This window comes from Emys orbicularis, chromosome 4, assembly GCF_028017835.1.
Source record: "Emys orbicularis isolate rEmyOrb1 chromosome 4, rEmyOrb1.hap1, whole genome shotgun sequence".
NCBI classification, from domain to species: Eukaryota; Metazoa; Chordata; order Testudines; family Emydidae; genus Emys; species Emys orbicularis.
Window position 1 is genome coordinate 154,799,414 of NC_088686.1, and position 26,726 is coordinate 154,826,139.

Consider the following 26,726-nt stretch of genomic DNA (forward strand, 5'->3'; position numbering starts at 1 on the left):
GTACATAATTAAAAAGAGGACAATTTCTCCTGTGTGTGTCTGTGTGTTGGGGGGCCGCTGCACCCCGTGTTCCAGTCTGTCCCCAGCGGCCAGATTTGGCTGCCCCAGCCTGACAACCTGGCTCCTGCATGGAAGAGCAGGAAGGAAATCGAGAAAAACCCCAGGCGGGAGTGGGAGGCCGCGAATTTGGTCGCGTCAGTTAAAAACCAACCCAAGCTAGTTAAAAAGAAAGGGCGAGTTTTTAGAATTCGGGGGGGGGGGGGGGGGAGGGGGAGCTCCCTCCACTGGGGGGGGGGGCAGGAGGGGGGATTTGAACCAGCCCTGGATTGGGCAAGAGGATAGAAATAAAGAAGGGGGTGAAACGCTTGGGCTAATCCCATGCCCAGAACCAGGTGGAGCCGCGTACACCACCCGCCTTGGTTGTTGCCCTGCCTGCTCCGTGATGCCAAGGAGGGGAGCCCTGTTCCCTCACAGGACACTTCTTCCCCAGGGCGGAGCAGCAGGGTCACCCCAGGCTGCCGAGGCTTGCAGCTGGGTTAGCTTGTGCCCAGAGCCAAGCGTGTGTCGGGGCCAGGGGAACCGGACAGCTATGCCACCAGCCCCTCCCGCGTTCAAGTAGTGGTTTAACAGTCCAGACGGGGATGGCAGAGATGTGGGAAGCCCAGAGTGGCTGTACTGCTGCCCGAGAAGGGCGGGGATGGGGGTGGGTGGGTAGGTGAGCTCCGATCTATCCCAATGGGAAGAGACTCTGGCATCTCCCAGGCTGTGGTCACGTTTTGGGCTTGCGGCCTCTGATACTTAGTGAGGAGGTAACCATGGCGGCAGGAGCAGCAGTGGCCGAGGGGGTGGGGGCTCCAGCCACCCCCCCCGGCGTGGTGCCGGTGGCCGAGCGGGTGTTGCCGGCTGGGGTGGCGGCGGCGCTTCGCAGGATGCGGTCGGCCGAACTGCCCCGTGGGCACTGCCGCCTCCTGCTGCCGGTGGCTCGGCCTGCGTGGCGGCGGCGGCGCTTGGGCCGCCGCTCGCCCTCCTCGCCGCTCAACTCTGCTGAGGACTCTGACTCGCCGCCCCCGTCGTCCTCCGATGAGCCAGCAGCCCCGGGGGACTTGCCACCCTCTGACAAGCACCCCCGCTTGCGCCTTTGATGCTCCTGCTCCAGCGGTGGCACCAAGCTGCCAGGACGCTGGCGGGTGGAGCGGGCCGGGGTCTGCTCGGAGGTGCTGCTCTCCCCTGACGAGGTGCCGTCTGGCTCTGGCTTAGGGGCAGCGCTCTGGGATGGGAGCAGGGCCGAGCACTCGCTACCCGACTCCAGCTTCTCTTCCTGCCGGAGACGGGCCAGCCGGGTGAGGGGGCGGGCCTCCTCGCCATCCGACGAGCTCTCGCTGGGGGCCTGGCCAGGCTCTTCCTTCCTTCTCCACCTCCTCTTGCGGCCAGGTGGGGGCGGCTCCTTCTCGGCGGAGGTGTCGCGGTCCGAGGTTGAGCCAGGGCGGGGGGCTGCTGTCTCCACGCGGGGGGAAGCTGGGTTCTTGGGGGGCCGGCCCCGCTTGCGCTTGGGGGGTGACTCAGTGCTGGGAGTGGCGGGGGCCCATTGTGCCTTGGGGGGCCGGCCCCGCCGGCGCTTCTCCAGGGGGGAGTCATTCTCACTGCTCTCTGTCTTGCTCCTGGGCGAGGCTGGCTCAGGGGCCTTGGGTTCCAGCTTCTGGGCACGTGGCTTCAGGGTGCCGGGCGGTGGCCGTGCCTCCCCCTTGCATGGCTGCTTCAGGGTCTTGGGTGAGGATGGCTCGGGAGTCTTGATCTCTGGCTTCCTGACGCGGGGTACATGGGTGCCGGGTGGTGGCTGTGCTTCCCCCTGGCTTGGCTGCTCTGGAGACTTGTTCTTGGGGGGCCGGCCCCGTTTACGCTTGAGGGGCGGCGGGGGCAGGCTGGGGGGCAGCTCCAGCCCAGATCCCTCGTCTCCCCTCTCCTTGGCGGCCCGGCTCTCCAGCTCAATCCTGCGTCGGGCGGGTAGGTCACGGAGCAGCGGCAGCTCCTTGCTGGAGGGGGACAATTCCAGCTCGGAGATGCTGTGGGCCGAACTGCTGCTGGGGCTCACCACGATGCTGCCGGTGGTGTCCAGCTTGTGGATGCGGTTGCGCCGGCGTCGGATCAGTTCTTTTTCCTCCACCACGGTGACCAGGCGGCCTGGCAGCTTCCGCAAGACCTTGGCAGCCGGGCCGTCCTGGCCCTGGTGGTTCTGCCGGATCTCCACGTCAGCGCTGGTCCGCCGGCGCGGTGTTTTGGCCGGCGATGGGCTGTCCGAGGAGGAGGTCGTCCCTGGCTGCATTTCCCCCAGCCCCAGGGAGGCGGTGTTGGCTGCACTCACTCCGTCTGGGTGCTTGGGCTTGTCTTCCTGGTCCCCCAGCCCCCTCTTGGACACCTCCTTCAGGCTGCTGCTGCACCCAATGGCTATCTCCAGTGGCTCTGTGGCACCCTGTGCCAGCTCCCTGGGCTGGGGCTCGGCCAGGCTGTTGGAGAGAGGGGAAGGCCGCTCTAGCCCGTTGTGCTCCTTGCTGGGGGGCGGCGTTTTCAGTCGAGGCAGGGAGTTGGCAGCCTCCAAGGACTGGTTCAGGGAGCCCGAGAGAGGCCAGACTGGCTGGGGCTCCACCTCTCCTGGCCCTTTGCCCTCTGTGGTGGAGAAAGGCTCAGCAGTGGGTGGTTCGACCCCCGTCCTAGCAGCGCAGTGGGCAGGCGTCTCCGGGGGGAGCTCTGCTGCGGGCCCATCGGGTGCCGGGCTCTCCGGCTCCTCCAGGGCACGCCTGACTGGCTCTCCCCTCTTCACGGCCACACCGTCCAGCTCCACTGGGCGTTGGGCCAGCTCTCCGGCTACCTCAGCTTTGCCCAAAGATCCCTTGGCTTTTTCAGGTGACTCCTCCCCAGAGGCTGGCGTCTCCGGGGTTGGCACTGGCTTGTGGGGGGCTGGGATCTCCAGGCTGCAGTGGGCTGGTAGGGGAACTCTCTCTGAGGCAGAAGATGGCTCCACGCTCCTCATCTTCGCTCCCGTCGCGAGCTCCATGGATCCCAGCACTTTTTCCCAAGTGGGTGGGGGTTCCACCCTCAGCATGTGCTCAGCAGGTGGCTTCTTTGAGGCTAGCTCCCCTGTGGGTGCTGTGCTCTCATGCCCTAGCAAGGCAGGCGCCCCCAAGACCATCCCCATCTCGGTAGCTGGGAGCGTTGGCTGGGGGGTCTCCTCTCCGGCAGGTGCTACCTCAGGTCTTGGCTGGAGGAGCTTCGCACCCGCTGGTGCCTCAGGTCTTAGGTCCTGCTCCCCAGCAGGAGGTGCTTCTGGTCTGAGTGGGGCCAGCCGGGGCACCCTGTCCCCAGGGGCTGGAGCGTCTGTTCTTGGGGGGGCGCTCCGCAGCACCCGCTCCATGGCAGCCAGGGGCTCTGCTCGCTGTGGGGCACCTCGTAGCACCCTGTCCCCGGGGACGGGGGTGTCTGCTCTCTGAGGGATGGCTCGGAGCACCCGCTCTATGGTGGCTGGGGGCTCGGCTCTCTGGGGGGTGCCTCGCAGCACTTTGTCCCCGGTGGCAGGGGGTTCAGGTCTCTGTGGAGAGGTCCGGAACACCCTCTCCCCGATGATGGGGGCCTCTGTTCTGTGAGGGATGGGCCGCAGCACCCTCTCGCCAGCCCCGGGGACCTTGGTCCCCGACTCCTCCCTCTTGGCCGCGGCCTTGCGGGTCGGAGCTGGCGTCTCCTCCCACACCAGGTCCCTGCGGATGGCTGCGCCACGCGTGTGCTGGGCCACCAGGGACAGGTGGTCTTCTGCCTCCTCAGCCTCCAGCCTGGCATGGTGGCCCCGCAGGTGGCGCAGGCTGGGGAGCCGGGCCTGGGGCGACTTGGTGTCCACTCCATCTGCCTCGCGCAGGGAGAGGCGAGTGCCCCTCAGTCGCTCACTCATGCGTGTGCCAGTGCGCTCTGGGCCCGCACGGCTGGGCACCTTGGCCTTCTTGCTCTTTTTGATGTAGCCTTCCTCGCTGAGCCGACCCTCGTCCTCGTCGTCAGGCAGCTTGAACACCACCTCATCCTTGGCTTGGTCTATGTCCTTCCGGGCGGCCTCCACCTGCTCCTGTAAAGGAGAGAGACAGCGGTCATCTGCCAGGCAACCACAGAGCATCTGGTCTGGGCCAGGGGGAGCGATACTTGGCCAGATGGGCCCATTGGCCTGATCCAGGGCAGGATATTGGGCTAGATGGGCCCATGGGTCTGAGCTAGGGTAGCAGGGAGGAGGCAGGGTACAGGGATTGAGGGTCCTGTGGGTCTCATCCAGGGCGGGATACGAGAGGAGTGTTTGTACCTCGATGGTCCCATGAGCGTGATCTGGGGCAGAATACACGGGGATAGATAATCCTGTGGGTGTGATCTGGCATGGCAGGGAGGATGGGATACCTGGCTAGAAGGGCCCCTGGATGTGATCTGGCGTGGCAGGGGGGACAGGATACTGTTTACACAATGCCTCAGTGCCCCATGGCCACCCCCGTCTCCCACGCAGCTGGTGCCCCAGTGTCATCTCCATGAAAGGTCATAAGCCCAGGGGAGTGGGGCTCACAACAGCCTGGGAGATGGTTGCTGTGCGGCCACACCACTGAAGCTGCGTTGCATGGGGGGAGCCACGCGCTTGAGGTTTGGAGGTGCTGCCGAAGCCAAGGCTGTGGACAAAGCTACTCTGGCCAGCCAGGATGAGATCCCCCACCCGGCCCCAAGCGATGAAGGGGCTAAAGGGGGTTGCATTCACCTCTGCCTGCTTCAGCTCCTCTCGGCTGATGTCCTCCAGAGAGGCCTCCAGGAAGTTCATGGCATAGCGTTCAATGGGGGTGAGCTGCAAAGGCAGGAGATGATGAACAGGAGTTACCAGAGGGATTGGGGAAGTCAGGACTCCTGGGTTCTATCCCCAGCTCTGGGAGGGGAGTGGGGTCTGCTGGACTACAGCAGCAGGGGGCTGGGAGTCAGGTCTCTTGGGTCCTATTTCACATAAAAGAGCCCTGAAATGGTGGGCACATATGGTTGGCTAAACCCAGAGTGCAGGGTCTGCTGGAAGAGCTTGTGAGATTCTGAACCCACCCAACGAGAGCAGGGCTCATTCCCTCCAGCAGGTGGCAGCAAGGACACAGCTACCCGCTGCTCCCCCAGCTGAGGTACACTAGGGTTCGTTCGCTCTGCTGCAGGGTAGGAGCAAGGGGAGTGACAGGATGCAGGGTGGATCTCTTTCTAGCCAATCTGCCCCCGCCCCGCACCTGCTCCATGAGCGAGGCGATCTCCTGCTCAGCTTTCGACATCTCCTCCTCCTCCTCCTTGCTGGGCCGCTCGTCCGCGTCCAGGGGGATGTTCTCGTTGAACTCGGCCAGCTCTGCCACCTGCTCAGCCTTGGCCTGCGTGGCCGCCCGGATGTCCTCAGGGTCCTCGGCCTTGCACAGCGCCTGCCGGCCAGACACACTTGTCTCAGTGGGTGGGGAGGTGGAGCTGAGGGAAACCCAGCCCTCCCCGTGGCTGGGTGGGGCTTACCTGCTCCAGGATCTGGGTCTGCTTGTTGGCCATGGGATCCTCCTCATCCTCCTGCGCCATGGTGAGGACCTCCCCTTCCTTCTTGGCTGGCTCATCCAAGGGCATTTCGAAGAGCTCCCGGATGGTTTGCTGAGGGGCAGACACACACAGGTTAGGCAGAGATACCCTCAGGTTATACTGAGCTGTGACCTGCTAGAGTGAGGGGCTTTGTAAGAGCAAGAGCAATGTACTCAGCCAGATTTCTGGGATTGGAGTCTCTCAGATCAAGGAGATCAGGCTTGGTCAGGAATCCTGGGTTCTCTCCCCAGCTCAAATTCAATGTTGATAAATGCAAAGTAATGTACATTGGAAAGCAATCCCAACAAACATAAAATGATGGGGTCTAAATTGGCTGTTACTATTCAAGAAAGATCTTGGAGGCATTGTGGATAGTCTTCTGAAAACATCCACTCAATGTGCAGCGACAGTCAGAAAAGCAAACAGAACTTTGTGAATCATTAAGAAAGGGATAGATAATAAGACAGAAAATATCATATTCCCTCTAGAAGAATCCATGGTACACCCACATCTTGAATACTGTATACAGATGTGGTTGCCTCATCTCAAAGAAGATATATTGGAATTGGAAAAGGTTCAGAAAAGGGCAACAAAAATTATTAGGGGTATAGAACGTCTGCTATATGAGGAGAGATTAATAAGACTGGGACTTTTCAGCTTGGAAAAGAGACGATGAAGAGGGGATATGATAGAGATCTATAAAATCATGACTGGTGTGGAGAAAGTAAATAAGGAAGTGTTATTTACTCCTTCTCATAACACAAAACTAGGGGTCACCAAATGAAATTAATAGGCAGCAGGTTTAAAACAAACAAAAGGAAGTATTTTTTCACACAACGCACAGTCAATCTGTGGAACTCCTTGCCAGAGGATGTTGTGAAGGCCAAGACTGTAATAGGGTTCAAAAAAGAACTAAATAAGTTCATGGAGGATAGGTCCATCAATGGCTATTAGCCAAGCTGGGCAGGAATGGTGTCCCTAGCCTCTGTTTGCCAGAAGCTGGGAATGGGCGACAGGGGATGGATCACTTGATGATTCCCTGTTCTGTTCATTCCCTCTGGGGCACCTGGCATTAGCCGCTGTCAAAAGACAGGATACTGGGCTAGATGGACCTTTGGTCTGACCCAGTATGGCCATTCTTATGTTCTGTTCTGGGCAGGGAGTGGTGTCTGTTGGGTTAGAGCAGGGGGTGCTGGGAGTCAGGACTCCTGGGCTCTCTCCCCAGCTCTGGGAGGGGAGCTGGGTCTGGTAGGTTGGGGGTGCTGGGAATCACTAATCCTGGGACCCAGCAGGGAGTTTCAGCTTCCAGCCCATGACGTAGCTGGTCAGTGAGGGCTGCAATGCAGCAGGGAGTGCGATGGCTGCAGCAGGGCCAGGTACCTGTTTGAAGTAAGCTGTGGTGAAGTTCCCGCCCTCAATGGCCATGTCTCCCAGCATCCTCTTCTGATTGGCCTTCTTCAGGATGTTCTCCTCCACTGTCCGCTCGCTGATCAGCCTGCAGAGGGAGGCAGAGAGGCAACTTACCCTCTGGGGCAGGGTCAGCCACACAGAGTGGGAGGGGAGGGGACAAGCACTGCACAGGCTCCCTCTGCTGGACAGGAGGAGTCAGAGCAGGTGACACTGGGCGCGTGGCTGACCTGTAGATGTGGACATCGCGGGTCTGGCCGATGCGGTGACAGCGGTCCTGGGCCTGGGCGTCCATGGTGGGGTTCCAGTCGCTGTCGTAGAACACCACAGTGTCAGCGCCCGTCAGGTTCACCCCCACGCCTCCGCTGCGTGTCGACAGGATGAAGCAGAAGATGCGCTTGTCAGCGTTGAAACGCTCCATCAGCGCCTGCCGAGGGGGGGGGGAAGCCACAGTGAGGGGTAGCAGACAGGATATGGGGCTGGTGGGGTCTAGAGGTTCCAGAAGTGGGGCTGGGAGTCAGGACTCCTGGGTTCTGTCCCCAGCTCTGGGAGGATGAATAGCAGGAGAGGCCTGGGGGCTCTGAGGAGTCCCTAGCCTGGCTGCTGAGGGAACCCCCAGGACACATGGGCGCAAGCAGCCGGCGATACCTGTCTCTGCTCCACGCGGGTGCTGCCGTCCAGGCGCAGGTAGATATGCCCATGGTAGTTGAGGAACTGCTCCAGCACGTCCAGCATGCGGGTCATCTGGGTGAAGATGAGGACCCGGTGCGCCCCGGCCTTCAGCTGTCGCAGCAACAGGTCCAGGGTCTGGAGCTTCCCTGCAGGAAGGAACGGGGATGGTGACCAGGCCAGCCAGGCAGGGGTGGGGACCAAGGACAGCCTGGCCTCTCTGCTTCTCCCTCAGCCCCTGCCTGAGCAGAGCGTCTCTGCCCAGCCTCCCTGCTTCCCGCCCCTCCCCTGGATCGGCCAGGGGCCCAGCTAGCCATGGCCCCCACTGCCCGGTCCACCCACATACCGCAGTCGTACTGGATGAGGCGCAGGTCGGGGAACTGGGTGCGCATGTTGCAAACGATGCGATGCAGGCCGCTGGCGCGGGGCGAGATCTCCCGCCGCAGTGTCTCCTTGAAGATGGCCTGGTGGAGCAGGAGTGACGGGGGCGGGTGAGAGGTGTGAATGGTGATGGCAGGCGCCTCCACGGGAGGCATAGCAAAGATGAACCTGCAGATACAACGGGCATGGCTGAGGGTGTGAACAGCCATGGCACAGCAGCAGGCCAGGGGGACGGAGGACGCGCCTCCACCGTTGTCAGCTCCGGGAGGGGAGCGGGATCTGGTGGGTTACAGTGGGGTGGAGAAGGGGCCTGGGAGTCAGGGCTGCTGGGTTCCAGCCCCAGGCCTGGAATGGGGCAGGATGGGCCTGGGAGCCAGGACTCCTGAGTTCGAACCCCAGCTCCCCAAGGCAGCTGCACAGATCCCCGTTCCTCACAGAGGGGCCCAGCCGCGCCGCCGGGCGGCGTTACCTCTCAATGATGTCTGCCAACTGCTCAACCCTCTGCTGGGGGATCAGGATGGCCTGGGCAATGGCTGAGGCCCGCTGCCAATACGCCTCTAGGTGCTGGGGGTCCCGATGCACCTGTGCCATGTAGCAGTGGCTGTAGCTGGCCCCCCTCCAGCCATCCAGCTCAGGTGCCACTTCCTGCCCCTCCTCCTCCTGCTCCCGAGGGGGGCCAGGTGGGAAGAGGGTGCAGAGGCGAAGCACCTCGGTGCCATAGATGGGGGCCAGGTTGCAGTGCTGCTCGTTGAGGCGGAAGAGCCGGTCCAGGCGCTCCTCCTTCTGCTTCTTCCGCTTCTCTTCAAGTGATTCCTGCCACCAGGACCGCACAGATGGACGGACGTCAGTGCTGGCGATGGGACGCCCCCTGAGTTGCCTTGCACCTGAGATCCTCCCCCCAGGGCCGAACCCAGCCCTGCCCCCCAAGATCCTCTCCCCTCCATCCCGGCCAGTCTGGGCTAGCACAGCTCCCACCTCTTCCGAGATCCTCCCCCCTGCCCAGGTGGTCCAGATCCTTCTCCTCCCCTTCTCCTGGTCCAGTCCTATCCCTGCCCCACTGCACTGAGATCCTCCTCCCCATGGACTATCCCAGCCCCTCCCTGCCCCCCCCCCCTTTCCCCCAAGCCCAGTCCCAGGCTCCCTGCACATTCACTCACCAGATAGAAGGGTGACCGGGGCGGGGGAGGGGGCTGCCGTCTGTGCCGTGGAGCCCGTGGCGACGGGGGAGGCGGGGTGGGCGTGGTGGAGCGTAGCATTAGTGTCTCGGGTTCCTCCTTGGGCACTGGGCTGGGCGCGGCTGCGGGCCGGGGAGCCAGTGCAGGGCAGACAGCAGCAGCGATGGTGGTGGCAGGGGGGGTGGGAAGAGGGGCGGCCGTGGCGGGAGAAGGTGGAGCCGGTGCTGGAGCTGCAGAGGAAAGCCAAGTGGGGTTAGTGTGAGTCCTAGGGCACAACGCCCCGTCTAGGAAGGCAAAGACGACCTGCTTACCCGACTGCTCCATGCTGGGCACTGGCGCCTGCACCACCCGGATCATGGGTCGCACCAGGGCCTGCAGTGGGGTGGGTGCCCGCACTGGAACCAGTGGCTGAGTGGGCAACCGCACGGGCGGCATGGGTGCCACGGGGAGCTGGGCTCGCTGTGCCATCAGGGCGGCCGGCAGGCTAGGCAGGGTGGTGGCTGTGGCTGGGCGTGGAGGCTGCTGTAGGGCTGGGGCAGGCACCAGGCCGTCCCGTGGGGCCTGCCGCACCACGATCTTCACCACACCAGAGCTGTTCACCATGGAGGAGGGCACTGGGGGTGAGGAAAGCAGGGTTAGAGCCTGGCAGACATCTTCCCCCACACACAAATCACTGGACCCCACTCCCTTCCCAGAGCCGGGGACAAAACCTAATTCCCAGCCCCTTCCGCCCTAACCCACTAGCTCCACCCCGCTCCCAGAACTGGGGCTAGAACCCAGGAGTCCGGCCTGCCACTCGCCCTGATCTGCCCCCAGGCCACTGACACTCACCTGGCGTGGCAGCTATGGGGACGCTGATGGCTGCTGAAGTGGCGGCTGCCGTGGTGGCAGAGGCTGGGGCGGGCAGGATGGTGGTGGGCTGGGGGCCTGACATGGCCTGCACCCCGCCCTGCGCCTGCGCGCCCTGCTGGGTCATGGCCTGGATGAGAGCCACCTGGGCCGGCTGGCTGATGATGTGGTGCTGACCCCCGGCAGAGACCAGGTGAACTACATTCCCTGCAGGGGAGAAAGCATGAACAGCTGGCACAGGCGAGCTTCCCCACCAGAGCACGCCCACCCCCTCCGTCCCCTGTGCGCCCCCCTGCAGCGACCCGGCCGGGCTGGCATTGGGGCCTTACAGCAGGGTCAGGCTTGGAGTTTTGCTCTCTCCCTCGGGTCAACAGGCGCCTCATGGGCAGAGACGGCTGGAGCTTAGAGGGATCCCACCCTGGGCGTCTGCCCTGCCATCCCCCAGCACTCCCTTATGGTGCCCCTCTGCTCCCTGCCCACCAACGCCCCTCGGTTCCCCACTCCCCACCCCACCGGCATCCCTCCATGCACCGCTGCCCATCCCACCCCAACAGCGCCGCTCTGCTCGCCCCCAATCAGCACCCCACGGCTCCCCTTGACCCAGTGCCTGTCGGTTCCTTGCTCTTCCTCACCGTGCCCCATGGCTGTTCCCCAGCACCCCACTCCCCCAGATCCGTTCTTACCCACCCACCAGGGCCCTTGGCTCTTCCATCTCCTTCCCCAAGTGCTGCCGTCTCTCGTGCCCCCTCCCTCCACCCTGCCTCGTCCGGTCTAAGAACAAGTGTTCAGCAGAGCTCTGGCTGAGTGGAGGGGAAGAGGAGAGAAAGCAGGTGAGCCAGCCAAGCAGCCACAGCACAGAGACAGTGAGAACAGCAATGGTGGAAGCAGGGGAGCGAGGGTTTGGGGCAGGGAGAGGGCTCTTAGCGGAAGGATCTCACAGTGTACAGGGACTGTTGAGATGCAGCCACCTCTGGGGTGGGGTGTGGGGGCTGTTTACGCAGAGATCCCTCACCAGGATGGAAGGAGGGGATGGGGGAGCAGAGGTGCCTGGGGCCACAGGGGAGGGGAGGGGAGGGGTTTACCTACTTTGCAGCTGTCGGGGCTGGGCCATGGTGACCTGCCGCACCTGGGTGCCCGTCAGGGTCAGCTTGTTGCCTTGGATCTGGAAGGTGAGGGGCTTGCTGCCTGGGGCGCTCTGCAGGGGCCGGTTGGCCAGCGAGGCCAGTTGTGCGATGCTCACCACCTCGCCCGCTGCAGAGAGGAGACGGGGTCAGTTCCCAGGACACCCGCTGCCTTTCCCCCCCACTCCCTGCAGCGCCCCTTGTACTCACAGGGCAGCCGGGCCTGCATGTCCGGGGAGAGCAGCAGCCTCTGCTGCACAGTGCTGGTGGCCGGGAAGTTGTAGCCAGGCAGGGTGCTGGTGGTGGAATGGACTGTCACTGGCTTCATCATGCTCCCCACGGCGCCCGGGTTCAGGGGGTTGGTGGCTAGCCGCACGGCGGGGGCTGGCACCGGGCCAGGCTTGAGGGTGGAGGCAGCAGCAGCGGTGGCAGGGGCCGGCAGCATGGGGGGCTGGGGGGCATTTGGGACCAGCTGGGCCGCAGGCATCAGTGTGGGCAGGACTGTGGGAGGAAAGAGGGGCTGGTTAGAGGGGAGGAGTCAGCCAGCCTAGCCACGCCCCCATGGAAGGGAGAGGGGGATACCAGCCCAGCTCCTCCACCCTGGGAAAGATGGGGCAGGGCCCAAGGAGGTGTTACCTGGCCCAGCCCTGCCCCCCAAAAAGGAGGGGAGGGAAATCCTGGCCACACACCCTCAATAGGGCATTTCAGCCCTCAGGCAGAGGAAAGGGCCCCGCTCCAGTGGATCCCAGTGGGCACCCAGCCCCGCCCCACCCCTCCCACTGGGCAGGGCCCTTACCCTGCTGGGCAGACACCGGGGCCTGGAGCACGGCAGCAGCGGCGTTGTTCTGGCTCAGTGTAGGCACTAGCGTTGGGCCCTGCGGCCTGGCAGCGGGAGGCACCGGCACGGGGGATGGCGGGAGGGGCAGGGGCAGCGAGATTGGTACGGCCATGGGGTGAGGGAGCAGGGGAGGCTGAACGGGCCCCGGGAGAACCGGGCCCATGGGATGCATGGGGGCCAGGGCCTCTGGCAACACAGGAGCCATAGGTCTCTGCAAGGGGGCCACGGGGCGAGGGCTGTTCACCAGCACCACGGTCCGGTTCTCTGGCTTTGGCACCGGCTGCAGCATCCTGTAGGGAGGGGGGACAGACAAGGTTAAAGTGGGGGGGGGGGGGGGAGAGAAAGGGAATTCGCCACTCCCTGCTGACACCCCCCCCCCCCCGGCAAATCCAGGACTCCCCTCCAACCCCCTGCTCTGCGCTATGGCAGCCCCCTCCACCCCCCCCCCAAGAAACCCCCTGGCATCGGCTACGGAAGCCTCCTCCACTGCCCCCGAGATCCCCCCTCCCCAGGCTATGGCAGCCCTGTGCCCCCAGAGATCCCTATTCCCCCAGCCCTGGCGGTCCCCTGCCCGCACTGTGATCCCCATCCTCCCAGCCCATGGCCATGGCAGCCCCCTTCCCTCCCCACTGGGGGGGCTGCGGTACCTGTTCACTTTCATCTTGACAGGCTTGGGCCTGGGCGGGGGGTCCGGGGACTCGGCGATCTCCTCGATCAGCTTCCTTGTCACCTTCCACTTAGGCAGGAAGGTGTCGGCCTCGTAGCGGGACACGCGCCCCTCCAGGTTGATGAGGTCGAAAATGCCCATGTCCACATGCTGCAAGGGGCCAGGCCCAGTTAGGAGAGGACCAGCCCACCCCATGGCTCCTGGTACTTCCCTCCGCAGCAACACTAACATGAGGGCAGGCGGGAAGGGGAAAGGGCCTGTGTCCCATTCCCACCTCCCCCTTGAGCGGGCCAGTCCCCGGCAGGGCCGGGACCTCTAGAGGAGAAAGGTCCCATCTCTTCCCTTCCCTTCCACCGGTCTTCCCTGAGCCAGCCAAGCCCCTGTCCTGGGGCTGGACTGGGGCTGAAGTCCCCTAGAGCCCTGTGTCCCACCCCCCTTAAAGGGCTGGGGGCACCTGCCTTAAAGGGATCGCGGTTGAGGGCACACAGGACGAGGGAGGCGGTGCTGAAGCAGATGCCCTGGGTGATGAAGGGCGAGTGGATGGGCCGGGGGTCGAAGAGGTTGGGATGGTTGCACACCTTCCGCAGCTGCATCAGGATGTTGATGACGCTCATGAAATGCCCTGTGGCCAGAGTCTCCTTGGTGCTGAGAGGAAACCAAGAGCAGAGTCAGCTAGCGCTCCTGGCTGCCACCACATGCTGCATTTCTGGGCTGGTGGGTGGGTAAGAACCACCCAGCAATGCCACCCTGGGATCGACCACCTAGTGCTGAGATGCGGCCATTTCTGGGGTGCAGCGCAGCAGCCGGGTAACCACACCGTGACACTGCACAGGGACCCCTCAGTCAATACTGAAATGCAGCTACCTCTGGGGTAGGGAGCAGTGACTGATTAACACTGCAGTGCAACAGAGCAGTTTGGGACAGGAAGTGAAGGTGGATTCTGTACCCAACTGACACTACAGGCACGAGTTAGAGAGGCAGAATGCAATCACCTGAGTTGGGATCTGGCCCCACTCCCTCCCAGAGCTGGGGACAGAACCCAGGAGTGCTGGCTCCCAGCCCCCACTGTTCTAACACATTAGACACCCCACACCCCCAAGAGCCAGGGATAAACCCAAGCATCCTGTCCCCTCTGCACTCACGTGGCCTGGGCCATGAAGTCATCGTAGAGATAGCGCTGGCGCTTGGACAGCCGGCACTTGATGACGTGCTCGTATTTCTTTGGCATTTGCTTCTCCACATCCACCTTCACCCTCCGCAGGAGGAAGGGCCGCAGCACCTGCCAGGGGTGGGGCAGAGCCATCAGTCCGAAAGCCAGCCCCGCCCCGAACGGTCCTGATCGCCTGCTGGAAACGCCCAGCCCAGCCCAACCCAACGGGGAAAGTCTGCCCTCACACCCTGGCCACCACTGGCTAGCAGAACTCTGACCCCTCCCAGAGGCACCCCCTATGAGGATCCTGCTTGGGGACAATGCCCGGCCCCCACCGATTGGCTCGACTGTACTATTTAAACCAGCAGGAGGCACAGAAAGTTGTCTGAGCAACCTACTGACTTCCTGACTGGTTCCCGATTCTGGCCCCCTGGCCTGGCCTCTGACCACTAGACCTGTCACCCCTGCTCCGAGCACGAGATCAAACCACCTACGTCCCGGTCCTGACCCATCCCCTCTACCAACCCCAGTCCCTGGCAGACCCCACCCCAGGCCTGATTCCTAGCAGCCCCTGCTCCCCACCCCTCAGCAGCTCCCTCTCCCCTTCCACTGCAGCCCCACCCTCACCTTGTGCAGCCGCTTGACCAGGCTCTCGTTGTACTCCTGGCTACCCTCGATCATGCCTGTCAGGGGATTGGAGAACCACTCCTTGAACTCGCGGTGCGACTGGAAGACGTGGGGCATCAGGAAGTGCATGAGGGACCAGAGCTCCATCAGGCTGTTCTGCAGGGGGGTGCCTGTCAGCAGCAGCCGCCTCTGACTGGAGGAGACATGGGGAAAGGAAGGGCAGAGCAGTGAGTGTGCTGGGCCACGCTGGGCCAGGGCCCTCTCCCCCCTCAGGGGGAGTACCCCACCCACCTGTTGAAGTTGAGCAGCGACTGCCAGCGCTGGGATTTGAAGTTCTTGATGTTCTGGGCCTCATCCAGGATCAGGTACTTCCAGTTCTTGCGCCGGAACGCCTGGTGGTCCTGCAGCACCAGCTTGTATGAGGTGATGCAGATGTGGAAGGCATTGGGCTTGGTCCAGCCCTAAGGAGGGGAGCTGGGTTACATTGGGAGGGGCCAGAGAAGATAGGCCACCCAGATCTCCTTCCCATCCCCAAACCAGGTGGTTCCACAGCCCAGGACCAGACTGGAGCTGGTGCCCCCAAAGGGGAAAGGCCCCAGGTCCATTCCCTGACGCCCGAGCCAGCCAGTATCCCGTGCGACCCCACAGAAGCCTGCCTGCTCATACAGCAGAAGTGTGCTAATGATACAGACCTGGGAGGCACTGTCAATACAGAAGATTGGAAATATTATACGGGAAGATCTGACCTTGAAGACTAGTGACAGAAATGGGATGAAATTCAGCAGGACAAAAGTATAAGGTCCTGCATCTCGAGTCTAATAATAAGAATTTCTGTTACAAGCTCATCAGTTGGAAGCAAGAGAGGAGAGAGACGTGGCTGTGGGGGTCTATCACAGGATGACTATGAGCCACCAACGTGATGCAGCAGTGACAAAGGCAAATGTGATCCTAGGATGCCTCAGGAGAAGCAATTCCGGTAGAGAGGGAGAAGTATTAATGCCATTGTCCAAGGTACTGAGAAGACCTCCCTGGGAATACCGTGCACAGTTCTGGGCCCCCTGGTTCCAGAAAGGTGAATTCCAGCTGGAACAGGTGCAGAGAACAGCGAGGAGGATGACCAGGCAAACGGAGGGCCAATCCTACCAGAGGGGATTGGAAGAGCATGGCTTATTTAGTCTAGTCAAACAAAAACTGAGGGGGATCTGATTGAGCTCTATAAATACACCAGGGAGGGCGAAGAGTTATTGAAGCTAAAGGACAAAGTTGGCACAAGAACAAACGGATATAAATTGGCCATGAACAAATTCAGGCTGGAAATGAGAAGGCGGCTTCTAACTATCAGGAGGGTGAGGTTCTGGAACAGCCCCCAGTAGGAGTTTTGGGAGCAAAAATCTTCATTAGTTTTAAGAGAAAGCTGGAAAAATGTATGTGTGCAATTGTATGAGGGGGCTGTTTGTGCTGGCAGGGGGCAGATTTATTTCTTATGTTCCTAAAGCTCATGCTTCAGGGTTTCAGCCAGGGTCAGGAAGGGATTTCCTCCACGTATTCTGTTTTTGTGAGGCTTTTATCATCTCCTTCCTCTGAAGCATCAGGGATGGCCACACTGGAAATGGGACATTGGGTGGGCGGGCCAGGGCACTTGGGTGGCACCGAGCAGTCTCTCTCTCCAGTGCTTGGCTGGCTGGTTCTTGCTCACAAGGGCTGGGTCTCACTGATCACTGTATGTGGGGTTGGAAAGGAATTTTCCCCCAGGTCAGACTGGCAGGAACCCTGGGTTGCGGGAGACGACTTCCCCTTCCTCTGCAGCGTGTGGGTGCAGGTTGCTTGCTGTGGTCATCTGGGGATCTTGCACCTAATCATTTCCCTGCTGGTGCTGGTGCACCGGTCCCTCCTATTCTGCCTGTGGCACACAACAGTCTAGTAGTCAATACATTGGCCACATTTCGCTGGCTGGATTAGTGTGCGGGTGCTGGTGGTGGCTTGTGCTCTATGTGGAAGTCAGACTAGATCTAGTGGTCCCTTCTGGCTTATACTCTAGGACTCTCGTCCCCAATGCCAGGAAGAGCGGATAACCCTCAGCCACCGTGGGGAGGCAGTCCTGTATCCCAGTTGGGGGGTGCACTTGGGGTGATGGAGGGGCCTCTGGTTCCTCACCTGCCGCTTGAGCTTGCGCTCCTTCTGCGCCCCATAGTAGGTAAGGATCTTGAAACTGGGGCACCAGCGCTTGATCTCCATCTCCCAGTTCAGCATCACGCTGGTGGGCACGATGATCAGGTGGGGACCCCAGCTACCTGTGGGACCAACACAGAGCAGGGCTGCTCTCAAGCTGCGGGCTCAGGGATCTTGGAGCGCCAAGGTGGGCAAAGCCTGGGCAGTGGCATGGCAATCTCTGCCACGCACCCTCCTCACCAATGAACCTCCCCGAGCCCCGGGGGAAGGGAGCTCCATCTCCATGGTCTGTCAGCCCTGGGCCTCTCTCCACATGCCACCAATGAGGCAGGTGGCTATTGCAATCCAGGCATCTGGGCCCATCTAGCCCGTCCCCACCTGGGGCAGGATTGTCCCCGTCTATCTAATTCCCGGCAGCCCCGTCCCACCCCCTCACCCTTCTCGCAGGCCAGGTGAGCCAGCAGGGAGATGGTCTGGATGGTCTTGCCCAGTCCCATCTCGTCCGCCAGGATCCCATTGAGCTTCTTTTCGTACATGGTGACCAGCCAGTCCAGGCCGATGTGCTGATACTCCCGCAGGGTCCCCCGCAGCAGGTAAGGGATGGGCGTCTTCACCTGCGCAAAGGGGGAGGAGGTTAGTCTGGCTGCCTTCCCTCCTCCAACTCCCTCCCCACTGCGGTCCCGCTTACCTGGGTGGTGGCCAGGGTGTAGCCCTTGGGCTGCAGGCTCTCGGCAGTGGCTGCGATGTCTGTGATCTCCTTCTTGGGCCCCAGGGCGGGGGCTGCGTCGTTACTCCCCTCTCCCCGATCCTCGTCCCTTTTCAACAGGTACTCCACGCCAAAGTCTTCCTCCCGGCTCGCCGCCGTCGCTTCCTCAGCGGGGGCATCCTCCTCCTCCTCCTCTTCCTGGCTCTCCTCCTCCTCCTCACTCTCCTCCTCTGCGGTGGAGTCTGGGGCAAGATCCAGCCAGCATCAGCCCTGCCTTAAGACACCCACCCACTCCTCAAACCACGCTCCCTCATCCCTCCATACCTGACTGGCTGCTGCTGTCCTCATCCTCTGACTCCTCCTCGTACTCCGAGGTGCTGGGCTCCGAGGCATCCGAGGAGCTATCCGACTCATCCATCTCAAAGTCCGAGGCGTAGGCGCCGGCGTATCTCTGCAGCAGCTCCTCCATGGGCAGCTCCCCTGCCAGAGGCGCATGGGAACACGCAGAGGGTGGGACGGAGCAAGGGTCATGTCATGTCATGTCCCACCCCCGCCCTGTGACTAGATGTCTCTCCAAATCTGTAACGCAGCCAACACAGGAAGGACCTGGCTGCGGGTTGCAATGGAGAGGTTCCTCTGAGCACCAGCTACCAAATCCCAGCCTACGGGGCCAGGCAGAGACCTGTTTAAGTGCTCTCTGAACACTGATCACATGACTTGGGGGACAGTTTGCCAGGAGCCCTAGGGATGGTGGGACAGAGAAACTGACCCTGTGTCCCTGAGAGAGATCCAGGCCATGTCAAACATCAGTGCTACATAGCTGGAATCAGTCTCCTCCCACCCCCTCCATACCTTCCTGGGCCAAGTCATCCAGTTCCTTCCTGTGATCCATGTCCCCTTCAAGCTTCTCTTCAGCATCGATCGTCTCCTCTTCATCCTCAGCTGAGGAAAAAGGGGGCTGTGTTACCATGTGGATGGGAGAAGGCCCCGTTAATCTGTCACCCCCATCAGCCACCAGTGGCAGCCAGGTCCCTCCCATCCACCCAGAGCCTAGCTGCTCCAGCAGGTCCCTTGCCATGCTCACCTTCCTCCTCGTTGGCCGTGAACTCCTCATCCTCCTTGTCAGGCTTCCACGGCCTTTTGTTCCTCTGCATGACGGACTTTGCTTTCTCCTGCTGGAGGCATGAAGGAGAGGGCTGGGAGGAGAGGCTGGGGCCAGGCCCTCCCACCCCAAAAGGAGAGCCCTGGACCCCCCCAAGCCCTCCTACCCTGGCCTAGCTGGGACACACAGATCATGCAGCTTAAGGTATCTGAGTGCAGCTGCCTCTCCAGGTCAGTGGCCTGCAAAGAGAGGTGCTTGCTCTGAGCAAAGTGCTGCCTCAGTCAGGGGTGTCCTGTCTACCGCCCCACAGACTCTCGCCGATCACCAATCCCCTTAGCCTCCCTGGCAGGTCTGACCCACCCCTCCACCATCTTTACAATCTTGGATTGTTTCTCTACCTCCTCCTCACTCTGCCCCGCTGCCTCCTCCTCCTCGTTGTTGGAGCTGGAGATGGAGGGGGCAGCGCTGCAGGAATTCTCCAGGATCTGGGCGGGCAGGGACTGCAGCAGCTCCTCCAGGGGCAGCTCACTCTCCTGCTTCAGCAGCTCTATCTCACGCCGGTGCGTCTCCGAGTCGTTCCCTTCCTGCTGCTCCTCCACCTCAATAGTCTCCTCGTCATCTGACTCCTCATGGGGCTGGAAGTCCCCATCTGTGGGAGGAGGAAGCAGGGGGTGAACCATACACCTGGGGCACTGACAGGGCAAGTGGGGAAACCCTGGGACTAAGGAGCCCTGGGAGTGAAACCTGGTGTCTTTCCCCTGTAGGGGGCGCCAGCTGATCTGGCCCTGCGGGGATGGGACTGGAGGGCTCAGGGAATGGGACATGGACTCTTTCATCTCTAAAGGGTACCATCTTCCAATCCAGCCCCAGGGCAGGAGAGTCTAGCCAACTCAGGGGAAAGGGACACAAGACCTTTACCCTCTAGGGGAGAACTGGCTGGCTCAAGGTGAGCAGGGAATGGGACACGGGGTGTTTTGGTTCCCTACCTTCTTCATCGGTGAGGTGTGGAGGTGGTGGGGGGCTGGAAGCGGTGGAGCCGGCGTGGGAAGAGCTGATGTGGGAGGAGGAGCCAGTCTTGCTGGCCATGGGGAAGGTCTCGTTGAGGCTCTGAGTCAGCAGATCTGAGTACTTCTCCGTCTGGCCCACGATGAAGTCCAGCTGCAGGTCCAGGGCCTTCTTCCTCTTCTCCTCCAGGCGAGACTGCTGCTTGAACTGCACTACCTGCCAGTGGAGGGCCAGGGGGGTGGACAGGGACATCCAAGTGAAAGAGAAGGGTAAGAGGGAGGTCTCAATAGGCAGCATATTGTTAGCCTGTCGTACTCGCTTCTGAAGAACCTTCCTGCTATGGCCCAGCTGAGGGGCAAAAGGAAATCTCTCCTCTGACGACTGTATTCTACTGCTCAATACAAGACATTGTGTTAGTGAAACCCACCCTGGAGCAGCGGAGAGGCAGGGACCTCGGGCTAGAGAGTCCTGATGCCCAAGCTGAAATGACAGAGAGCAGGGAATGCTGGGAGAGAGAAGCCCAACAGCCTGAGCTAGAGCAGCGAAGAGGCACGGATACTAGGCTAGAGAGGCCAGTATGTTATGTGACAATTCTTATATGAAGAAGGCCAGGCCCAAAGCCAGGCTGAGCACTCCTTCTAGTGCTGCACGCCCTACCCACCTTCTCCACGTTGCTCCAGAACTGCTTGACCTCTTTGGCGATGGAGGAGGCGATGCGCCTCAGCTTGGCCTGCTCCTCCCGCTTGGCTCGCTCCTCCTTCTGCTTCTGCTCCTCATGGTGCCGGATCACCATCCGCACAACCTAGGGGAGGGGAGGAGGAGGGTGAGAGGGATGCGGGGGGAGAGGGGGCTGCACCGACCTAGGGCAGACTGTATTGGGGGTGGGGGAGATCTCTCTAGCTGCCAACCAACAGCTGGGTCACCAGCCACAGTTTGAGAAGGGTCATGGAGGTTTCCATTCAGCACCTAGGACAGACAGAGCAATCCTAGATGGAGCACAGGAACATGGATAGGCAGATGGGTGCTTGGATGGATGGACAGGCAGATGGCGCCTGGATGGATTCCAGAGCCCTTGGAAATGCCATCTCTTAAGCCAGAAGGTGTGCTCTCTGGGCAGAACTCTTAGTAAATCCCCTGCAAAATGTGCCCACCAGTCACAGAGAGCTGCTGAGGGCAGGATTTGAACTCACAGCACATGGGAGCCATCCAGCTACCCCGATACCAGGCAACCCGCAAACCCTCTGCCTTGCAACAGAGACGCTGTCCTGCTGCACATGTGCCTTTCCACCCTCTTTGGCATAGCATGGTGAACAAAAATCTATGCTTTTTTTAAATCAGATTTTCAACATTTAAATTAGCTATAGGTTTATATTTTAAAAATAAACCTATTTAAAGTTAAATTTGAAATGACAACCTATGTTAAGACCTCAACTTACTATAATCTATTGAGTCTATAAAATAATTAAAATTAAATACAAAAATTATCAGTTCATATTTGTTGCCAAGTTTTAAAGAAAGACAAAGCACTGAACTGGTGGAAGTCACAGGCAAAGCACCTGGAACCAGAGTTTGTTGTAGTCTTAAACTAGCTTTTGACACAAGTAGCCTCTTCTGCACCTGCAGAATAATTTGCTTCATTTCAGGTTATCCAACTAATTCAGTTCAATGACTAGATAATTCAGTTACGAAATGAGCTGGGTGTTGAAAAGGCAGAAAAACTTGTTTTCTTCTTCCAATCTATGAATAAAAACTAGGCATGAGAGGACGTGATCTACTAGTTATAAATTTCTGAAGGACATGGTGACCAAAACCACAGTTCAATGCACTAAGTACTTCCTTTGTTTAATAAATCAGTTTTCAACATAAAACATATTTTGATAAACTGTCTGATAAACTTTTCTTGTTTATCTAGCACGTTTAAGACAGTTTTATTTAACTATTTAAAAAACATTCAAAAACTGTTTTTGTGCATTTTAGTTGACTCTCCATCCAAATACAGCTTGGCACAAATCACATGTAAAAAAGAAATGCATCATTCACTGTTTTCTAAACTAACAAAAATGTAAAAATTAAGAATCAGAGTAAATGTAAGTTAAACTATGTACTTGCTTAAATGAAGGTGTAAGTAGCATATCCTGCTGGTTAGCTAAAAGAAGCACCAAATTTAGTATAAAGGTTATATTTGGTAGTAAATCAGTAGACCTCTACCCCAATATAACGTGACCCGATATAACATGAATTCGGATATAACGCGGTAAAGCAGTGCTCCGGGGGGAGGGGGGGGGGCGGGGGGGGCAGGGCTGCGCACTCCGGTGGATCAAAGCAAGTTCGATAGAACGCGGTTTCACCTATAACGCGGTAAGATTTTTTGGCTCCCGAGGACAGCGTTATATCAAGGTAGAGGTGTATGTTGTAATGGTTACCAACCAGTGAGAATCAACCTTTCTTTAGGAAAGTAACTAAAAAGTACAAATGCAGAACAAGAGTAAAATAAATGATTTAAATCAAGGCTTGCAGATTTAAATCATGATTAAAATCAGGCATTTAAATAGCTTTGATTTAAATCAATCCACCCTGCATTGTGACTTGACCTACGCTGGAATTCCCAAATTTGGCCCTCAATGACTCTTGTGCTATTGATTTCCCAGAGGGCCAGTGGGTATGAAATGCTGGCTGAGATCAATCCTGAGTGGGGGAGGATCACAGCAATAGGTTTGAGCCCCAGATGCGTGTAAGAGAGAGTTAGAAGACCCAGAACATTTTGATGTCATGGGATACTTTCACAGATCTATCTCAAACGCCCCCAGGTTTGGACCATTCACCCTACCCTACGGCTCCTCGAGGCACAGCAATTTCCAAGACAATCCAAACCCACCTTTGGGCTTTAGGGGACTTAATAAACCAGTCAGAGCTGTTTCAGGGAGGGGCAGAGCTCACCTTCCTGGCCACACCCCTCTTCCAGCGTCGCTCCTGGGCAAAGTCTGCCGAAAGCCACTGCATCTCCTCACAGAGGTAATCCCAGTGTACCTTGGGGCGAACTGGCTCCGGCACCTTGGAGAGCCTCTTCAAAGACCAGAACCCCTCCTTCTTCATCTCCGCGATGCGGTTCTCAATCTCCGCCTCCTGGAACACAGCACCAAGTCAGCAGGGATCCCAGCCCCCACCCATCATGGGAGATTGGAAGGCAGGGGTAAATCAGGGAGACCCACAGCAACCATCCTCTGGGCCGAGACCCATCTGACCCTAAACAAAAGATGACCCAAAGTAACACAGGTGTAAGGGACCTAGAGGGGCTCTGAGTAACATTACCCCTCCTCCCCAGCCCCACTTCCTCCCACCCCCCGCCCTGGCATGGGCTCCTTGAGGGCATCTGGGTCATGGCCCTGGGAGCATGGAGGGCTCCAGCCCAGGGGACCCTTCAGACACAGTCAGCTCCTCACATGCTTGGCCTGCTCAGCGATCTCAGCGTGCGTCTTGTCCCACATGCTGGCCGGGTCCGAGGCGTAAACTCCTGGGGACGCCAGAGCTTTGCTTTGCAGCCTGGGCACATCAAAGCCCAGGTGACTGTCCAGAGAGGAATCGTGAGTGAGGTGTGATGGCGAGACACTGCCACTGGAGGCAGGTGACCCCGAAGAGGCCGGTGACACAGGATTGCTCCCCGTCATTTTGTCTGGTGCAATCTGGGGGCGAAAGAGGATGAGGTGACTAGGACAGCCACTGCCACAGCTACATATGGAACCAGTGAACTCAATAGCCCGTTCAGACTAAGGACTGTAAAGTGCTTTTCCCCATGTGTATGCACAAGAAAGACTTGCCTGGTGCTGAGACGCAGCTGTCTCTGGAGTGGGGAAGGGGGCTGTTTATACAGGGATCCCTCACCCAGCATCCAGGTGCAGCCAGCTCTCGGCTGAGGCATGGCCTCTAATGATCAGCTGCACATAATAGTTTTGGATGGGAAGTGACAGAGAATCCCATATCCACCTGAAACTGCAGCCGGAATTAAGGAAGCGGAATGGAATTCCATTGAAGATTTGGACAGGTCAGTAAGATTAATACTCCAAGTCTTGAAAAAAAGAGCCAGGACAGCTTTAATAGAAAGGAGGTTTGACTTATTTTAAATCTCTTAATGCAGAGATACTCAGACCTCAGTGGTTCAGGAACCAAATTAGCGATCACCATTACCCAAAAGAGACGCAGTAGTGTGAATTCATTGTTTCATTTACTATAGTAATATAATAATATAATATAATATATAAAAATAATGAATTGGTAAATTACTTAGACTGGTTAATAATTAAATCACACAATGTTTTAATATCATGTGCTGCAAAGAGCCGCAGGAGACACTTTAAAGAGCTCCATGCGGCTCCGGAGCCTCAGTCCGAGTATCACTGTCTTAATGAAAGACCTACATCAGCAAAGGCCTGCTCTACACTGCAGCCTTGCGTTGACCTAGCTGTGGAAGTTTCTTCACTTAAATTTGGCCTCTGCCGATGCAAGTGCCTCTCTACGCTGATTTAGTAACACCACCTTCCCGAGCAGCGTTGAGTCACAGTCGATAGAATTAGGTCGACGCAATGTTACTGGCTTTCAGGAGCTGTCCCACAATGCCCCACACTGATAATACAACCGATACAAGCGCTCCTGGTGAGAACAGGCACCGACAACACAAGGAGCCAAGTGTGCACCCACACAACCGATATAATAACTGCAGTGGCTGTACGCAGACATAAGTTAGGTTGACATCATTTTGTAGCGTAGACATAGCAGTAGTGACTGTCAGCACGGCATTGGGGCCAGCACTGACTGCAAGGGAAGAGCACCCCCTACTGAGCGTCCACCCTGCTCCATACAGCACAGCGCCCCCTAGCCTCGCACTGGGGTTGGCACTGAGTCTGAAGTGAGAGTGCTCCCTACCCTGCAACACAGCTCCCCCAAGTGCTGGGGTCAGCATTGACTGAAGGGAGGGAGCCCCCTAGTGAGGCCCCACGCTGCTCCTTGCAGCACAGCTCCCCCAAGCACCACACTGGGGTCAGCACTGACTGCAAGAGGAGAGCGCCCCCTTCTGAACCCCCAGCAGCATTCGAGTTTCTCCAGCTCTCCCACCCAGGCAACAATGCAGCGTGTTCCTGATCAGCTCCAAGGCCAGGCTGGGAGCCCCTACCTCACTGCGCAGTGCATGGTGCTGTTGGGGAGGATTGCTCTGCATTTTACTGCTCCCTTGCTCTTCGCCTCGCGCCCCGATAGCTTTGCTCGTGGCCGAAGTGCTGTCGTCCTGCTCCAGTGCATGCTGGGAACCGGCCTCATTCTGGTCAAGCAACCGCTGGGACGAACTGTCCAGCTCCTGGGTCCCCTGGCAGCCCAGCCTGCGCTCGGGGCTGCCTGTCTCTGAATCACCTGGCAAAAGATGGGGAAGTAGCCATCAAACGTGTATTCACGCTGCCAGCTGGGCGATCTGAAGGGACTCCTCTGCTACCGAAGGCTGCCCATACTCAGAAGGCAACGCCCATCTCCTCTGGGGAGACTCACCTTGCAGAAACAGAACTAGATGAGAGTATGTCTAGTGGTTAGAGCAAGGGGCTGGGAGTCAGGGCTCCTGGGTTCTAGCCCTGGCTCTGGGAGAGGAGTGGGGTCTAGTGGGTTAGAGCAGAAGGTAACAGAGCCAGGATTCCTTGGTTCTGTGCTGTGGCGTAGATGCTCATCTTCAATGAAAAAAAATTAAGTTTATAATGGGGAAAAACTCCCTCCCTGACTACACTGCCTTTTGCTGCCAGTTCTACCTGTCAATCAACTACCAAGAACTGGGAACTAAGCTTGGGACACAGGACACTTTATTTTCAATTGTTGTTCATATTTTAACAACTGCTGAAGTTGGGATAAGCAGGAATTTGGCCTGATCTAAGTTAAAAAAATCTGCACTGATTTACATTACACCAATCGACATGCACTGTGGCAACTCCATAATACAGACACAGTCTACTGCCTTAAGTTGAACAAGTTGATCAAGAAGTTTCCAAGTTCATCATCACTAGTATAAGTGCAATTTTAACGCATCCAGGACTGAGTTTTGCAGCTGAAACTAATTTACTTAGCAAGACTGTTCATATACTATCTTATTTATATTACTACAGTAGCATCTAAATGCGTGAGTCACAAACCAGGACCCCACTGCACTAAGTGCCGTACGACAACAGAACAAGACAACAGCAGCATGGTGTTAAAGTTTCCTCCTATCAGGAAACAAAAACATCTTGAAGTCAACAACAAAATTTTGAAATAGTTGGAAATACACCTTCTTTGTCAGGATTCCCCCAAGAATGGCTGCTTCCCAGTTTGACTCAGGGAATCCATAACCAACCTCTGCCCATCTGATCCCTCAACCCTTTTCATCAGGGATCTGTGTTTTTCCAACACTTCTGAATTTGGGATCTCAAAAGGGTTCCTTACAGGGGGAAGGATTCACTTGCCCGCTGCTGAAATGCACCTGCCTGTGTGGTGAAACGTGACAGCTGTGGAGAACATCCAAAGCTTCCTGCTGCAAAGGCAATGCTACACTGCTGGCTTCCCCCGAGAGGGGGGCAAAGCCCTGAGCCACCAGAGAGCGTATCCCAGCCATACCTGTGTGAGCTGAGAACTCCTCCTCCTCGTCAGACTCCACTTCCACGGTTTCTCTTTCCCGGGGAAGACTGCTCCTGCAACAAGATGGAAAAGGATGGGGGCCTGGGTCCAGACTTCCTTCTCCCTTCACACTTTTCTAAGAGGTAACAAATACTCCATCCCAGCCCTTTCCTTGGGAGGGCATTCCACAGGGATACAGATGACCCTCCCCCTTCCCCCCCGTTCCTCCCACTTTTCCCTGCACCCTTGGTCCAACATGGCTCGCACAAACCAGTCCTTGGGTCTAGCTAAACCTGTCTCTCCGGGCCTGAAATGCAGCCGGCAGACTATGGACCTAGCTGCAGGATATAACGGAGAGTTTTCTCTGAGCACCAGCTACCAAATCCCTGCCTATGGGGAAAGGCAGAGACCTGTTAAGGGTGCTGGGGAGAGGCAGGGACGGGGACACCCTGTCTGTCCAGTGCGGAGCCTGGGAGTCGGCTGGCCGCCGGCTGGTATAACCCATCTCCACTTAGCTCGCTGGCTTGGCTCGTCTGCAAGGGATGATGTCCCAGAGGGACAGGGTGGAGTCAGGAGCCCAGACCCTTGCATTCTCTCCTCTAATCCTGGCCACTTCCCTGTCCGCCACCTTGCTCCATGCTGTTGCTGTA

The 26,726-nt window shown here is 58.6% G+C and overlaps 2 protein-coding genes across 2 annotated transcripts in view; both read right to left on the reverse strand.

Annotated features, from left to right (window-relative positions):
* Window positions 1–26,726, reverse strand: part of LOC135877330 (zinc finger protein 208-like) — a 295,762-nt gene that overhangs the window by 88,944 nt on the left and 180,092 nt on the right. The window lies entirely within an intron of this gene.
* SRCAP (Snf2 related CREBBP activator protein) lies at window positions 715–26,581 on the reverse strand. Its single transcript, XM_065402758.1, has 34 exons — window positions 26,487–26,581; window positions 26,077–26,150; window positions 24,623–24,855; window positions 22,899–23,138; window positions 22,396–22,581; window positions 20,120–20,260; window positions 19,440–19,674; window positions 18,852–19,102; window positions 18,436–18,526; window positions 18,204–18,293; window positions 17,676–17,831; window positions 17,334–17,593; window positions 17,082–17,259; window positions 16,631–16,767; window positions 14,768–14,937; window positions 14,477–14,669; window positions 13,842–13,978; window positions 13,158–13,344; window positions 12,680–12,849; window positions 11,991–12,322; window positions 11,405–11,695; window positions 11,160–11,324; window positions 10,056–10,280; window positions 9,536–9,838; window positions 9,207–9,454; window positions 8,519–8,862; window positions 8,015–8,217; window positions 7,648–7,817; window positions 7,230–7,426; window positions 6,973–7,087; window positions 5,536–5,664; window positions 5,268–5,450; window positions 4,769–4,852; window positions 715–4,102 (listed from the first exon to the last, which is right to left on the reverse strand). The coding sequence occupies exons 1-34, from the start codon at window positions 26,579–26,581 to the stop codon at window positions 770–772; spliced, it is 9,546 nt and encodes a 3,181-aa protein (XP_065258830.1). The 3' UTR covers window positions 715–769.